We start from the raw sequence: 18,196 nt of genomic DNA, 5'->3' as shown, positions 1-18,196 counted from the left end.
AAAACAGAGTAGGATCTTCAAACTACTCGTTAGCTCACACAGAAATCCCAGCAAAGCTAACACCTGTCATGTTATAAACATAACAGCCACAATCAGTGGGGAGTAACTCGACGTTCTCCCAGCCATATCACATGATATAAATGTTACAGATGCAAATAATATATCAAAGTAAATTGAAATGTTATAAAACATAAGTAACAAAATATGATTACCAAATCGCGTTAACCAACGTGCTGCATGCTTAAAAGCAAAATATTCAAAAGACAGAATGGAAATAATTTAGTTCAGGCTAGATATCCACTTTAGCTATACTTTTGACATCGAAGCATCATTACTAGTTTCGGGAACCCAGTGTCACGCTAAGATGACCAACTCCAAGCTCACTAATTAGAAAACAAACTATAATAGGACACGACTTACCACGCAGTGCGAAGTCCTAGTCTAAGTACATGTACATGACTCTACGACGATCTGTACCACCCGCAGGATACCCAACCATATAGTTGTTTTAGTAAAACCGTATGCCTTAGTTTATTATTCTTTGCCTTTACTTTCATTATTCCAAACTTAAAAAAAATATCCCAAGTGATATATTATATTATTCAAATGGTTCGTAAGTGAACTACACTTTTATTTTATTTTTTGAATTAGAAAACTTAAACTTAAATCCAAAAGTATAAAATTTATTTAAGGAATTTAAATAAATTAAGTTACTGAAATTAAACTTTAAAGACCATCCTTTGACTTAATGTACTTTAGTAAAGACTTATTACTTAGGCTTTAGTGAGACAGAGTTCTACATTAGTTTATAAAACTGAACATCAGTATTGTGAAATTCATAATTAATTACAGAAAAATCGAAATGACGTAAGGCCAATTTTAACGGTTTCCTGTAGATTTTAGCTACAACTTTCATTTTTTGAGCAACTTTAAATTACGAAAGTATCAGGGGTCTAAAAATTCATTTCTAAAAACTGTCAGAAAACGTCACCCATAATGTTTCAGTTCATAAAGCCACTTTTAGAAAATATTTTAAGGCAAGGCATAATTTTAAACATAAGTAAACATTATAAAGCTTCATTGCAAAAAATATTAGCTACTGTATCAAAAGAAAAATATCTTTTAAAAATGAATCTTCAAGAGAAGTCAGAAACGCGTTTTACAGGCGAGCTGTTCACAAGTAATTTATTCTAACTAAACCGTAAGTTTAAATCTTATGAAATTTTTAGCAGACTCTACACTTTAAAATAACAGGAGTCTATTCTTTAGACTTTTGCAAATTCGAAATAAAAACAGGTGCTATGATTTTTACAAACAGACGAACATATTTGATAGATTTAACAACGGTTTTCATCAAACTTGTAAAATACACCATAAATCGAAAATAATGATCCAAGACCTAAAACTTTATAGACAACCTAATACTTCATGTCTCTGCCACATATTAAAGTTTCGTGAATTAATGATTTAATTTAGTATTTTTAACATAATTAAAACCGAAAAAATCGCTATAATCGCAAAAATTGCATCGCTACTTTAAATTATGAAATAAATACTAAAACTTCAAAACAATTACCACGAAAATTCATGGTATCTTAAAATCAACTATTAATTCCAGAAAAATAATTTACATCAGTTTAAATTATAAAAACGAATTATTAAAACCCTAATATCAAAACAATCGATTTGATCATAAAACTTGTAAATCAACCAAAATAAGTTCCTATTAACAAAATAAAATTTATACATAGTCAAAATAAATTATGGATATCAAGAGATCAGAAATTAAAGGTTTCGAAAATCATATGTATCAATAAATCTTTATAAAACCACAAAAAAGCAATAATACATACAACTACAACAATTAATCAATGCAATACCGAGTAACGTCGTAGTTACCTTAATTGTCAAGATCCGAATCAACAAAATACTAGCCTTCAAATGGATTCTCTTGAACCCTACAAAAAAATATCAATCATATGAATAAACCATATGATAATTAATATAAAATGAAAACTAATCCCAGATGATAAGAGTAATTGAATTACCCTTAGAATTAGGATGATTAGAGGAAGAATTAGAGCAATAAATGATGAAGATTTAATGGGGTGTTGGTGGATGAATATCACGGCATACTCAAAGGAAAAAGGCTAGGTTGTTTTTCTTATTTTGTGAGTGATAAATGACCTAATGAATGTAGTCATAAAGTAGAATGTTTAAGAGGGAAAGAATAAATATAAGCAATAAAATCTCCTTGAAAAGCTCTAGAAAAACCAGCCACAAGAGGGAAAAAGTCAAAGAAAAATACCTTCTAATTTTTATTGTAAAATAATTAGAAGTCGAATAAAAACAATTTATCAAAGACTTAAAGTGAAAGATATAAAACAAGTTTTAAAATAAATTTTCTAGATATAAAATACACGGTCCAAAAAGGTGATGAACCAGAATCGTTTTCCCATTTTATAAAAAAAAAGTGACATATAATTAAAAGTCGGTCCATTTATAAAATAGGACTAAAATTAATAAAAATGGTGTTAAATAAAACATTAAACCAAAATTAGTATAAAAAGAAATAAAAATAAACTTCTTTAACGAAAATCAAATAAATGAGATTTATTAAAATGGTGGGTGTTACATGAGATGACCAAAGTAATCCTCATCAAGGACAAGTCCAAGAGAGATGAGACCATCGCAAAAATATTAGAACCGGACAAGATAGTCATAAAAAGGCTCATCTTGGAGTTATGGAACAAATTCGTCATTCATTATGAAGGGCCAAGCTTTATTACCTACAAAATAGGCACTAAAACTACAAAGAAGCCATGAGAAGATCCCAAGGAACAAGTGTTCCCCGGGACAAAATAAAACAAGATAAAATTCAACAACTAATTAGCAAACAAAACCGTGCTCCCCGACAATGGCGCCAAAATTTGATAGGGTGTCGCAACCTAATCAAAGATAAATACCCTAGACACAAATGAATGTAGTAATAGGGGTCGAATACAAGGACACGGGAGTTGCTATATAAGTTGTTATGGGGTAAATTTTATCAAGGTCGGTAAATGTATGATTCCTTGGTATGGTTGGTAAAATTGTGATAATAAAGGAATAGTCTAGGGAGGTCGGGTCACACATGCAAATTATGTAAATGCTCAAATTAAATATAGGAGTTGATAATATCATTAATTGTTTAGGCTTAAAGACAACCACCTCTTGGCCTTATTGTCAACCATATATCGGGTCCTAAAGAACTCTCGTTACGACTAGGTCGTCTACTAAAACATGCTTAGTTTAATTCAATTTCGTGCCTCTCGACTTATAAAAGTGAATTAACAATTTTAATCTAAGATAGTGATCATTTATCAAAGACTAAAAATACAATGCAAACATGTAAAAGAAACAATGAAACGATATTATAACATCCTAATTCAAAAATTACAAGAACTACTTATGCATAGTTTCCCTTATTCCCTAGACAAATTAAACTACTCTTGCATAATGTAAACTAAAGTAATGACAAAAGATAAAGTAGACATGATAGCTAACTAATAGTGGAAATGACATAGGAAATAATAAAACATTTCAAGAAATAGAATTACCTTAACAATTGGAAATGAAACTTGGAATTGAAGAACAAATGCTTTAATGGAAATTGTAATACAATATTGAAATGCTAAAGGAAATGTAAATAACATAAAGGAAATGCTAACCTATTCTAAAACTAATCGAAGGACTAAAATAAGAGTAAGAAAGTGGTGTATGAGGTGTATAAGAAGTGCATGGATTCAACACCCTTTATATAGGACCAAAGGGAGTAACGTAAACGGTTAGAATAGGGGCACCCCGATCGGGGCCACCCCACCATGATCGGGCTCGTGGCATTTCTCTTTTTCGTCTTAAATCCGTCTTAACTTTGCACTTAATATTGATGCGGAATCCGATGCTTGTTTCTTTATATGTCCGTCTAAGATATCTTAGGCATCATTTGGTATCCAATGCAAGATCTTATCATGGGATTTCCTTTGGATTTTATTTCTTTACATATCCATCAACTAAGATTGGTTTCCTCTTTCTCGGGTTTTCCAATTTCTTCCCAAAATAACCCTATGCTTCCTGAAACACCTTTGCATGATCAAGACTTGCTCATATTAGCCTCGTGAACTTGGGTGAATGCTAATTTGATGGGAAAAAGCTATCGAGTGCTTCATTTCCTATAAAATGTAATGAATACGAGTAAAAACACCTAGAACACGGAATTAGCTCACAAACACATTAATAGAAGTGCAATAATTAAATAAACCGAGCTAAAATAAGGGGGTTAAAGTATATATAAAATGGACTTATCATGCTGAGCATGGTGCGGTGGAACATAGGTTTGCTGCTGTAGAGGTGGGGTAGGTGTAGGGTTCAAAACATTTTGACTCGACCATCTGAGATTTGGACGCACCCCACTTGATCATTGTAAAAGGAGTTACCTTGCTTAAAGTGCTGGAAAGCAAGGACTTGCTCCTTCTCAGTCATACACTCAGCAACATAATCTCCCTCAAGACTGCATCTATCACAAAAAACAGCCTCATGTCACATCATAATATGAACCGTCTGTTGACCTCCTGAAGCTTGACCAAACTCATGTTTATCAAACCTAGCATTCATGGCTTCTACCTGTGCCGCAACGGCACTATTGTCACCGCTACCACCGCGCACACTACCCCTCGGATTTCCATACTCTATTGTATGTGTCGCCATCTCCTCAATAATGTTCCTACCTTATCATCATAAATATTTTTCTGAAATCGGCCATTAGCTGAAGCATCAATAATGGCCCTGTGATCAACATACAACCCATTATAAAACTTGATGCATAGGAACCATGGCTGAAACCCGTGATGAGGAATGGAGCGAATAAGTCTCTTGAAATGGACCCAAGCCTCGTTCAAATCTTCAGTTGGAGATTGCTAGAAGCTAGTAATCTGTCCCCATAGAGCATTGGTTCGCTGCGGAGGGTAGTATCTCTTGTAGAAAGCTAGTGCCAAAGAATTCCAGTCAGTTATTCCGATGATTCCTTGTCTAGATCGTGATACCTTTCGCGAGCATAATTTCTGGAATCAAATATATCGTACCAATTTGTGTCTATTAGGTTGTTTATTCGAGTTTTGAGGCCAATTTTATGCACTAATCTTGGACATACACCGGCCTATTTCGTTTCCTTATAGTTTGGTCACATTGAGCTATCTCTTGGCTTAGTTATCTTACAAGACAAATTCAAGCGTCCATATCAATGAGTCGAGGTGAAGGTTTCATTTTGCATCAACCGAGATATGAAGCTCACACTAACCAAGCAATGACAAGTGAAGACGGGGAAGCAAAGGATCAAGGTTATGATCAGATTTTGGAGAAGGAGTCCCGTCCCAGGTGTAGCATGCGCCTCTCCCTAGATCCTGCGCATTCTTAATGAAACACGGGCTTAAAATTCCGTGTTTAGGCTTTCCTGAGACGGTTTAACCTAGGTTTTTGTGCATCCATATAAATACCTCAAGCTTTGAAGAACATTTCATCCATGTTTTTGATCCTTAAGCTTGTAATAATTAAGACACGAATTCTCTTTAATTTATGTTAAGCATTCTTCAATTTGTGGGTTGTAAGACAATTATGAGGAGCTAATCTTCTCATTACTTGGTGTAATTTCTTCAAAGTTCCCAACTTTAGTATTGTAAGACCTTCTTATCTCTCTTAATTTATCTAATATCCTTTCTTTGAGCTTAATTTAATATGTTGAATGATGATTATGTTTGGGTTGGCCATCCATGCTTATTGTTGTTCAACTATTGCAAATCCAAGAGAAATAGTTTAATCTATCTAGGATTGTATGAAGCAAGTTTGTTGTATGTTGATTTGATTTAAAGGATTCATACAAATAGGAAAATTTATGTCTTTTTCTCATTTGTATGGTTTAATCATATGAGGAATTGATCCTAGCTTCATCTTTTGGTTAAACTCTTAATGTTCATGCTTAGTCTCTTTTCATGGTTTAATGACTTGTTGTCTAAGTTTGAAGGGTATATGTAGATGGTTTAATTTTCATGTATCAACATCTTGAGATGGTAGTATTGGGTAGATAATTTTAAGAGAGTAAAAAGGGTCAAGCTTTACTAATTGTTGGTTACTAAGAGGAAGTTACACCAAGTTCTCTTTAATATTGAATTTTCTTGCATACTACTTGTTTGTTGAATTGTCTCAATAGCAAAATCTCCATTGTTACTCTTTCTCATGTTGTTTCCCAACTAATGCTTTCTCCTTTTGTGTTTCCTACAAGTTGAACATTGTTAATATCCATTGTTTGTGATTAGTTCAAATTGTTGAGTTCAAATTGTCATTAGTGTCTTAATTGGTAGTTAGAGTCTTAATTAGTGGTTAATAGTTTACAATCCATGTCTTTAGTTTAAAAGTTCTTCTCTTGGGATCGACCCTTACTTGCACTATATTGCTTTATCAATTAGAGTAATCTAGAGTATACTTTGGCTTACAAATTGTTTGTTTGATAGGTTAATTCTAGCATTTACGATACCTAGTATTTTTCCTATCAAATTTTGGCGTTGTTTCCGGGGAAGGCAACAGAACTAGAACTTGAGTTGTGATTTATGCTTTGTTGTTCTTATTTCTTTTTTATTGTTAAAAGTAAGTGGTAGTTCTAATCCATCTTGTTTAGTGTAATGGTATATGCCTAGGTCTCAACACTAAGGTAGTGAGTTCAATTTAGAAGAAGAGGAAGACTTTGGAGCATATTCTTGGTTATTCTCAAATCTTTTCTATAATCGACCTCAAAGGGAAGAACAAGTTGAAGAAGAATCTACCACGCCCATTTCGGTTGAACCAATAGAAGTCGAGTATCCCCAAATGGCTAATGATACACGAACCATTCGAGAACTCCGGGCTAGGAACTATGATACACAACCCCTATGCATTGCCTACCCACCCATGGGGGCTAATGCAATCTTTGAGTTGAAGGGTTACTTTATCCACAATCTACCCAAGTTTCATGGGCACACGGGAAATGACCCCAACCGTTATCTCTCCGAGTTCCACATGATGTGTGAGGGTGCAATACACAATGGAGTCACGGAAGACCAATTTAAATTGAGGGCTTTTCCATTCTCTTTGCTAGATGCGGCCAAGGATTGGCTATTCTACCTTCCACCGGGTACAATTCGCACTTGGAAAGCCATGAAGTCGGCATTTCTTGAAAAGTTTTACCCCGATTCCCGACACAACCATGCAAATAAGGCCATCACTTCTCCGGAGCAAGAAGAGGGTGAAAGCTTATACGAATATTGAGAAAGATTCAAGAGGTTGGTTGCCCAATGTCCATACCATGGATTGAGTGGTGACGACCTATTAGTGAACTTTTGTGATGGTCTTACTCAATAAAACCAAAGAATGGTGAATGCCGCGACAAGTGGAGGGGTTGACAACTACTCCGTGGCGGAGGCCAATGAGATCATAGAGAGGCTTGCCGCAAGAACAAGGAGCTATGGAATAGGAAGCCGGGGGTCAAAGAATATCAACTCAATTGAAACACCCTCCTCTTCCAATCAAAAACTTGAGAAGAGCGTTGATGATCTCACCAAATTGGTAGATCACTTGATGGGGAACAATCAAATTGTGGGTGGAGCACAAGGGTCCAATGCGGAATACAATTTTTGCCAAGGGCCACACCCGGTGGAGTCATGTCCTATTATGCAAGAACAACGGATAGGCCATGAGAATGTTAGTGCCATGGGACATGGCAACTACAACTCTAGGAACCCCACCGGGGGTGGTTACTGCAAATATGATCCAAGTGGAAACACTTACAACGACGGCTTAAGGGACAATCCAAACCTTAGTTGGGGAGGAGATACTTCAAAGAGTTTCCAAAATGACCAATTCAACCATCTCCGAAACCAAAATTTACAAGGCCCAAACCCGAACTACCAAAGGAATCAAAATATTCAACAAGGAAAAGGGGGGTCTTTCCAATTTGGAAATCAAGGAAACCAAGGTCCTAAAGGCAACAACAAGAATTTTCAACAAGGAGGCTCTCAAGGGGATTATGATTTATCCACCAAAAAAATGTTGAAAATTCTTGTAAAAGGGAAAGCCGAAACAACAAGAAGGTTTGAGAAAATGGATGCCGATAAACTTTCAAGTGATGCAAGGGTCAAGAACCTTGAAATCAAACTTCGCCAAATCTCGCAAGAAATTGCCAAGAGCAACCATAAGAACTCTACTTCTGGAGTAAAACTCTTAGGACTCGATTTTTGGACAAATAAAGCTTGAAAACATAAATTAAATTGGACGGAATTAGACTCAACAAATGGACTGATTTGAACACAAACAAATGCTAACTAATTGATATAAGGATTAAGAAGATAAAAGACTTAAACTTGCATAAATCAAGACACAAAACAGTATGCTTGGGACGTGACAAACATCTCAAATGAACCGGGAGCAAAATGTGTGGCGGGGGCAAGTGACCGAGCAATTTGGGGTCCAAAATGAGCGCCACGCCCAATACATTGAGGACTCCTATGAGGATGCGCGATCACAAGAAGACTCTCTTGGCATTATCCGTGGTCTCTTCGGCATAACCATCAACACCAACAACCCCACCTACCAACCAACAATCAATTAAGAACAAGTGGATGAGAGTTATAAGAGGGCAAGGAGGATTAGGGAGAACCTTGAAAGGAGAAGGAGAAGCAAGGGGACATACGAGCATGGCGGTGGCTCGAGGTCCCAAAACCAATGAAGATTAAGTTGGCACCTACTCCACATTGAGGACAATGTGGAAAACAAGTGTGGGGGAGGCTAGCTGAAAACCCAAAAGGGTGGGTACCTAGGAAAAAATGGGAAGGTGGCCGAGGACGGAATGAAAATCCGAAAGGGCATTCCGGGCAAAATGAAAAATAGAGAAACGAGCCACCATGAGAGGAAAGGAAAGCTAAGGTGAAAACCTGAAAGGGAACCTTAGGCAAAATGAGGGATTTTCACCAAAAAAATCAAAAACTTTTGAAAAAAAGAAAGAAAAAATCTGAAAAAATGAAACATGATCTTACTTTGAACGGAGTGATAAGGGGGTGCTATAAGGAGGATTGATGATGTGTGAGGAGGTTGTATAGGCCACTTTGGTTTCACCTTGGGATAAGGTGAGAGTGGCCATATCTTACTCGGTGATACAAGAAGGGTGGTGGTGATGATCATGAGTCGGAGTTGGAGGCTTGTAGTGTCTTGTAATGAGGGTAACATAAGGAGGGGGTATGAGAGGAGAGTGAGTGTCAACATTTGAGTCTAGATTTTCTTCTTGTAATTGGTGGATTTGTGAGAGGGAGATATAAGAAGGAAGAGGTGAGGGAAGAGTGATCACTTACACCCATGCTCACTTTTAAACTTAGCAAAATTGCTTGTTTCGAGTTTTGCTCGGGACGAGCACAAATCTAAGTGTGGGGGTATTTGAAGGATTCATATATGTCGTACCAATTTGTGTTTATTAGGTTGTTTATTCGAGTTTTAAGGCCAGTTTTATGCACTAATCTTGGACATACACCTGCCTATTTTGTTTCCTTGTAGTTTGGTCACATTGAGCCATCTCTTGGCTTAGTCATCTCACAAGACAAATTCAAGCATCCATATCAATGAGTCAAGGTGAAGGTTTCATTTTGCATCAACCGAGATATGAAGCTCACACTAACCAAGTAATGACAAGTGAAGACAGGGAAGCAAAGGATCAAGGTTATGATCAGATAAGACAGGGAAGCAAAGGATCAAGGTTATGATCATATTTTGGAGGAGTCGCATCCCGGGCGCAGCCTGCGCCTCTCCCCAGATCCTGCGCATTCTTAATGAAACACGGGAATAAAATTCCGTGTTTAGGCTTTCATGAGACGGTTTAACCTAGGTTTTTGTGCATCCATATAAATACCTCAAGCTTTGAAGAACATTTCATCCATGTTTTTGATCCTTAAGCTTGTAATAATTAAGACAAGAATTCTCTTTAATTTATATTAAGCATTCTTCAATTTGTGGGTTGTAAGACAATTATGAGGAGCTAATCTTCTCATTACTTGGTGTAATTTCATTCAAAGTTCCCAACTTTAGTATTGTAAGACCTTCTTATCTCTCTTAATTTATCTAATATCCTTTCTTTGAGCTTAATTTCATATGTTGAATGATGTTTACCTTTGGGTTGGCCATCCATGCTTATTGTTGTTCAACTATTGCAAATCCTAGAGAAATGGTTTAATCTATCTAGGATTGTTTGAAGCAAGTTTGTTGTATGTTGATTTAGTTTAAAGGATTCATACAAATCGGAAAGTTTATGTCTTTTTCTCATTTGTATGGTTTAATCATATGAGGAATTAATCCTAGCTTCATCTGTTGGTTAAACTCTTAATGCTCATGCTTAGTCTCTTTTCATGGTTTAATGACTTGTTGTCTAAGTTTGAAGGGTATATGTAGATGGTTTAATTTGCATGTATCAACATCTTGAGATGGTAGTATTGGGTAGATAATTTTAAGAGAGTAAAAAGGGTCAAGCTTTACTAATTGTTGGTTTCTAAGAGGAAGTTCCACCAAGTTCTCTTTAATATTGAATTTTCTAGCATACTACTTGTTTGTTAAATTGTCTCAATAGAAAAATCTCCATTGTTACTCTTTCTCATGTTGTTTCCCAACCAATGCTTTCTCCTTTTGTGTTTCCTACAAGTTAAACATTGTTAATATCCATTGTTTGTGATTAGTTCCAATTGTTGAGTTCAAATTGTCATTAGTGTCTTAATTGGTAGATAGAGTCTTAATTAGTGGTTAACAGTATACAATCCAAGTCTTTAGTTTAAAAGTCCTTCCCTTGGGATCGACCCTTACTTGCACTATATTGCTTCATCAATTAGAGTAATCTAGAGTATAGTTCGGCTTATAAATTGTTTGTTTGACAGGTTAATTCTAGCATTTACGATGCCTAGTATTTTTCCTATCAAATTTATGATTGTGATACCTTTACGAGCATAATCTTTCATAGAGAAAGAGGACATAGTTTCCTTTAAATTTCTTCTGTCACCCCTGCGGTAAGCGGAATAGCAGAGCAATAATCAGTAAATGTCTCCATGTGCTTACCAGGATCTTCTCCTCCTACACTTTCAAATTGATTCCGCTCCACCATATTAATGTAGGAAGGGCGGATATCAAAGGTACCGTTATCTGTTGTAGGGAGCTTGAAACCCTTGGGAATGGAGTCAAGAGTGGGCTCAGCGTGACTGGATAATTTAGGCATGATCTGTAACACCCGCATTTATTTAAGAGCCTTTAGCAAGACATTCTCAAGTAAATAAAGGTGTTACCATCTCAGTTGCCTGAGGTAGTAAGTATAGAAGACAAACAATTACCAAAGTCTTTAAGACGATCGATATAAAATTGAAGTGCCTCAAAATATTATTATTAATTAAATATTACAAAGTACGTTTTTAAAACAACAGCAGCGGAAATAAAATAACTAGTGTCTGAATGAAATAAGGCTATCTCTAGACTCAAGTGATAATCTCGTCCCAAGCTCCCCCTTTAGGCATCCAGCACTTCTTTCAAGCTAACCTAAAATCAATCTGCTCCCCAATATTTTGTTCATCACAGGTGTTCACGAATACACAGTCAACCATGAGGTTGAGTAGGATAACTAAAAAACAATAACAATACGATAACCTGCAAAACGTTACAATCAAGAACTCGACCAAGATCGTCACACACGGCTCAACCGCGTGCCTCATCACACGCCACAACCAATCACCACACAACGGACACCACACGGTGTACTGCTCAGGTCCACGGCAAACTCTGAACGCTGCCGTGCCTGGCCAACCAAAACCGTACGACCACGGCTCTTCCACATCCCCGTGCCTGACCGACCAATAATCTCAAAGCATTGCCATTCCTATTTCACAATTTCAGCCAACAATAGAGAACCAACCAACAATGATAACAATATGATTAAGAGACAACAATTATAACAATATGCGCAAGACAACAATTACGACGATGTGCTCAGGACAACAATTACAACAATAATCATCTTTCAACAATTCACCAATTACCAATATAGTATAGTTGAGTAGTTAACCTACCTCTTAGCAATTATTCTTAACCAATCAAACAATCAAAAAGCTTCTTCAACAAATTCACCACCTAAACAAATAATTAAATTATGTATAATTATTAACTAATCTTATTAATGAATTTAAGATGTAAACTACCCAAAACAATCCCGCAAAATCGTCACAAACACGCCCTACATCACAGCTGATCCGACGGTGGTCAACCCGTCGGTCAACTGCTTGTCAACGACCCCGCCCACGGTCACGGTGGTCAACGGCTCAAGGGTACGGTCAAGATCAAACGTAAATAATTGATATGAAGCGATTAGTTAACTTACCACAATTTAATTAGCAAAAGATGAAAACTCCATCGTAAAGTTGTCTCACAAAAGCTCTCCTCACATTTATATGTATTAAGTTTTTGTAGAAGAATAAATATGATGGTAAGGCATAGGGTTTGTATATATATAAATTAGTAGGTGAAGGTGGAAGATTCTAGGAAAGTGCTTTTAATATTAAAATAATGAAAATATCTTAGTACATAGGTAACACCGAAACCACATACCACCTTCCCCACAAGCTCGGTCCAACCGTGGCCATACACGGTCCAAGCCATGTTTTTACACGGTCCCCCACTCCGTCTTATATGCTTATTTTGTTTTTTCTTTTCTTTTTACGACAACAACTTATTATTATTTATTCACTTCTTATAAATATAAATTATTAATTATTAATTAAAAATACGGAGTATTACAGTCTTCCCTCCTTAAAAAGAACTTCGTCCCGAAGTTCACCACACCACACTACCCGAACCAAGTAACTATATGAAAAACGATACACAAGCTTATCTATATTATAATCATAAATGTTCAAAATCAACGCGGTGTGATATTCTACAACCCGAAAAGAAAAGGTTACGTCCTCGTAACCAAAACACCTTACGCAAACAAAGGAGGATACTTCTGCTTTATCTCAGCTTCAACTTCCCAAGTAGCTTCCTCTACATTATGATTTGACCATAAAACTTTCACCAAAGCAATCTCACTATTTCTCGTCTTTCTGGCCTTCTTGTCCAAAATTTCCTTTGCCACTTCCTCATAAGACAAATTCTCGTTCATCTCAACTATCTCAGCTACTAACACATGAGTAGGATCACTCACATACTTCCTGAACTGTGAAACATGAAAAACATTATGTACTCTTGACAAAGCTGGTGGTAGCGCAAGACGATATGCCACTGCACCAACCCTGCCTAAAATCTCATAAGGTCCAATGTACTTCTGACTCAGCTTCCCTCTCTTGCCAAACCGCATCACACCCTTCATTGGTGATACTTTCAATAACACTTTGTCTCCCACCATAAAATCAATCTCACTCCTCTTCAAATCTGCATAACTCATTTGTCGATCTTGTGCAGCTTTCATCTTCTGTCTAATTACATGTACTTGCTCAACCATCTGCTGGATCAACTCAGGCCCTAATATCACGGCATCAGTGATGTCATCCCAACAAACTGGACTCCTACACTTCCTTCCGCACAAAGCTTCAAAAGGTGTCATACCAATACTAGCATGATAACTGTTATTATAAGAAAATTATATCAAATCTAACCTCTCTTCCCATAAACCTCCAAACTCTAAGACACAAGCTCTTAACATATCCTCTAAAGTCTGAATAGTCCTCTCAGTCTGTCCATCTGTAGCTGAATGAAATGCAGTGCTTATCTTTAAGGTCTTACCCATACACTCCTGCAACTCTTGCTGGAACTTAGAAATAAACCTTGAATCACGATCAGAAACAATATCCTTGGGAATCCCATGTAATTTCACAACATTCCTTACATAAGCTTTAGCCAATTCAGCCTTACTCCAAGTGTCTTTCATAGGAATAAAGTGTGTCGTCTTAGTCAAACGGTCTACTACCACCCAAATCATATTATTGGCTTTCTGAGTGCGAGGCAAACCAACAATAAAATCCATAGAAATACTCTCCCACTTCCATTCAGGCACATCTAAAGACTGTACTTTCCCCTGTTGTCTCTTATGCTCACCATTCACCCTTTGACAAACTAGACATCTCGAAACAAATTCAGCAACCTCCTTCTTTATCCCAGGCCACGAAAACGTCTTCTTCAAATCTTTATATAACTTATCTCCTCCAGGATGCACACAATATGGTGTAGAATGTTCTTCTGTCAAAATCTTTCTTTTCAATTCCTCATCATCAGGTATACACCATCTCCCATCGAACTTTAAACTACCATCTATCCCCACGACAAACCGTGACGGCACGCCCTCCACCATGGCTGTGCGCCACTTCTCCACTTTCTGATCACCTTTCTGTTTCTCTCTGACGTCAACATACAACTCTGGTTCAATGGTCAAATCCCCAACTGATTCCCCTTTCCTTTTCACACAAATTCCCATTTCTTTTAATTCATCTTGCAGCTTAACCCGCGACATAGCCAAACATAAAGCATGAACCGACTTCTTACTCACAGCATATGCTACCATATTGGCCTTCCTCTCGTGGTAAACTATCTCCATATCATAATCTCCAATCAACTCTATCCACCTCCTCTGTCTCATATTAAGCTCTTTCAGAGTATAAATATACTTAAGACTCTTATGATCAGAAAATACTTTAAAAGTAGCTCACTATAAGTAATGCCTCCACAACTTAAGCGCAAACACAACCGCCCCTAGTTCCAGATGATGCGTCGGATAATTCTCTTCATATGGTTTCAACTGTATCGAAGCATAAGCTATCACTTTCCCTCTTTGCATTAGCACACACCCCAATCCATTCTTTGAAGCATCAGTATACACCTCAAAATCCTCACTCCCTTCGGGTAAAGCTAAGATAGGAGATGTGGTCAAGCGCTCCTTCAATGTTAGAAAAGCCGTCTTACAACTCTCATCCCACTTAAACCTGTTCTCCTTTCTCATCAAAGCTGTCAAAGGCTTAGCTATCTTAGAGAAATCTTTCACAAATCTCATGTAGTATCCAGCCAACCCTAGGAAACTCCTCACATCTGCCATGTTTTTCGGCTTCTCCCAATTAGACACTGCCTCAATCTTACCTAGATCAACTAACACTCCCTCCTTTGACACCACATGACCCAGAAATGCTACCTTATCCAACCAAAACTCACACTTACTCAACTTAGCATACAAATTATTCTCCCTCATGGTCAGTAACACAATCTTCAAATGCTTCTCATGCTCCTCTTTATCCTTAGAGTACACCAATATGTCGTCAATAAATACAACGACAAACTGATTAAGCTAAGGACTAAACACTCTATTCATCAAATCCATAAATACTGCAGGTGCATTAGTCAAACCAAAAGGCATAACTACGAACTCGTAGTGTCCATACCTCGTCCTAAAGGTAGTCTTAGGTACATCCTCTTCATTAAGTCTCAATTGATGGTAACCCGACCTCAAGTTAATCTTAGAGAAAACTACATCTTCACTCAGTTGATCAAATAAATCATCAATTCGAGGCAAAGGGTATCTATTCTTAACCGTCACATTATTCAACTCCCTATAATCTATACACAATCTCATTCTCCCATCCTTCTTCTTAACAAATAAAACTGGTGCGCCCCAGGGTGAAACACTTGGCCTCACATAACCCTTATCTAACAACTCCTCCAATTGTTTCTTCAATTCCTCCATTTCCTTAGGTCCCATCTTGTAAGGTGCTTTAGAAATAGGTCTCGTCCCTGGTTTCAACTCAATATTAAAATCCACCTCTCTCTTTGGAGGTAAACCTGGAATCTCCTCCGGGAACACATCCTGAAACTCACTCACCACTGGAATCACATATGCGCCCTTTACTGTCTCACGCATGTCCCTTACGTGATATAATTGATGGAGAGGTGTCGTCGTGTCTCCCAATTAAGCACATTTATAATTCTCAACAAACAACTAGTTAGTGGTTAAGTCGAGGTCGATCCACGGGACGGTGTGCTTTGGGCTCTAAGTCTATTTCTCTCAATTTATGCTAGTGTCACGATTAATTTGGGTTTGTAGTTGTGTTCTAGACTAATGCAAGCAATAAAGTAAAATAAGCAATAAAAGGAATAATGTAAACAAATGACTAAAAGTGCTAGGATATCATGGGTTCATAGGGGATTCATGGGAGCTGATCATACGAACATATTCTCAAGTTATAAGCAAGCAATTATTGTTGTGATGGGGTCGAGTTAGTGTATATCTTACAATCCCTAGGAATATTTAGGTCCCGGAGCCGAATCGATTAGATTGTACAACACCTACAAGTCGATTTAGTCTCCTCCTATTCAACTCTATGCATGGTCTAATGAGGCTCGAGTTGGTTTATGTCTTACAAGCCTCATTGAAAAGATAGGCGATGGGTAAAAAATGCAAGGATTCATAGGCTCGCATTTCATCGAACATAACATGTGCATAAGTTAAAATCACAATAGGCAAGCAATTTAATTATGAAAACATATTAGATTAAGCATGAATCAATTCCCATGTTTGTTTCCCCTAATTGCCCATTAATCCTAACTAAAAGACTACTCACTCATTATCATGGGAAACATGTCATTAATGGTTTCAATCATCACAACAAGTATAAACATGATAAGAGAATGAAGAAATAAACAATAAAGAGTAAAGAGTAAAGAGATTATACCAAACTTAAGATGATCCAAATAATAAAGCAAAGAATAATAGAAGAAAACTTGATTGATTGATGAAGAGTTGTCAATTCTCCAATAATAACCCAATAATCTTCAATTACCCAATAATAATAAACTTGAACAATGATTAAGGAAAGATTAATGTGTAATTTTGTGGAATGGTTGAGATTAATCTATTCTAATCTACTCCTAATCAAATCTAAGAGAACTTTCTACTATGGGAACTTGGTCCTTTTGATTATTACAATTGGAGTATATATAGTAGTACATCATTAGGTTAAGAAAGGGTAGATTAGTAAATAGCATTGCTAAGTGTTGAGTAGGGAAATGCAAGTCTCGAAGGGAGATGCGCATATCACGTTGCTAGTCCCGCCACAATATGCTCGTCCCGCGCGTATGTAGTCTTGGCACGGAGGTCCTGTCTCATGATCCGAGCGGATCGTGGAGGAGACGCTCGGATCTTCTTGCTTCAGGATGAGTGTCTTCCAGAAGGAGACGAGCGTCTTCTTGCAGTAGACGAGCGTCTTCTTACGGGGACGCTCGGATTGGCGGCCAGTTTGTCTATTTGAGCTCGGATTGTAAAACGGACGTCATTTCCTCATCCGGACTCCTATTGGAGTGATTCCAAAGCCTAGACCACTTGATTTTTCGATACAATTTCATCTAGTATACTTTCAGAGCCAAAGGAGCAACTATTGGTTTAGGTTCCGAGCAATTTCTTTATGTAATGGCTTCCTTCTCGTCATCCTTGCTTTTAAGCCTATGATCCTTCTATATACTTTTTATTCCTACATCCTTGGTCATCATTCTTGCCTCCTCTTCATACTAGTCTATCCAAGATCGCCAACAAGCTTCCAAATATGCACGGGAGATGGGAATTCCACCTCATTATCTTCTTTCCTACAAAACATATACAATGCAATAGGAAAACCAAATAGGAAGGAATTGACGGATAAAATGGCCATGAAATGCTATATTAGTATGCAAAATGGGTTCAATTAGGGTATTAAATGTGCGCAAATAAGAGTCACATCAAACATCCCCAAACCGAACTTTTACTCGTCCCGAGTAAAGAGGTGACTAGAACTAGACCTTTATTTAAACTATCCTAATAATATAACCGATGTAAGACAATTAGCGGGTCTCACTCCGCCCCTTCAACTCACAACAAGACATCTATGAGGTAGGGTGCCTTCTTGCAAGGCAAGGTGGGGCTTGCCAAAATGGCGAAACATCCAATCATTAAAGCACAAAAATCAAGTAATGGATGCATCTACAAAAATGAATAGCCACTATCCTCATCTAAGTGGTGGAAATTATCTACAAGAGAAGCAATCTAAGGGTACACATTCCATCATAGATAAGGTTTCTTCAAACTACTAAGCCTAAGAGGATACCAATAAAT

General features: G+C 37.1%; 1 protein-coding gene across 1 annotated transcript; it reads right to left on the bottom strand.

The window, feature by feature from the left end:
- Positions 1-13,054: 13,054 nt before the first annotated feature.
- On the bottom strand, positions 13,055-14,662 carry LOC141640662 (uncharacterized). The gene is made up of 3 exons (XM_074449371.1): positions 13,855-14,662; positions 13,395-13,593; positions 13,055-13,283 (listed from the first exon to the last, which is right to left on the bottom strand). The coding sequence occupies exons 1-3, from the start codon at positions 14,660-14,662 to the stop codon at positions 13,055-13,057; spliced, it is 1,236 nt and encodes a 411-aa protein (XP_074305472.1).
- Between the last annotated feature and the right edge of the window lie 3,534 nt (positions 14,663-18,196).

This window comes from Silene latifolia, unplaced genomic scaffold (assembly GCF_048544455.1).
Source record: "Silene latifolia isolate original U9 population unplaced genomic scaffold, ASM4854445v1 scaffold_96, whole genome shotgun sequence".
Taxonomy (NCBI): domain Eukaryota; kingdom Viridiplantae; phylum Streptophyta; class Magnoliopsida; order Caryophyllales; family Caryophyllaceae; genus Silene; species Silene latifolia.
This window is presented reverse-complemented; position numbering and strand designations above follow the sequence as displayed.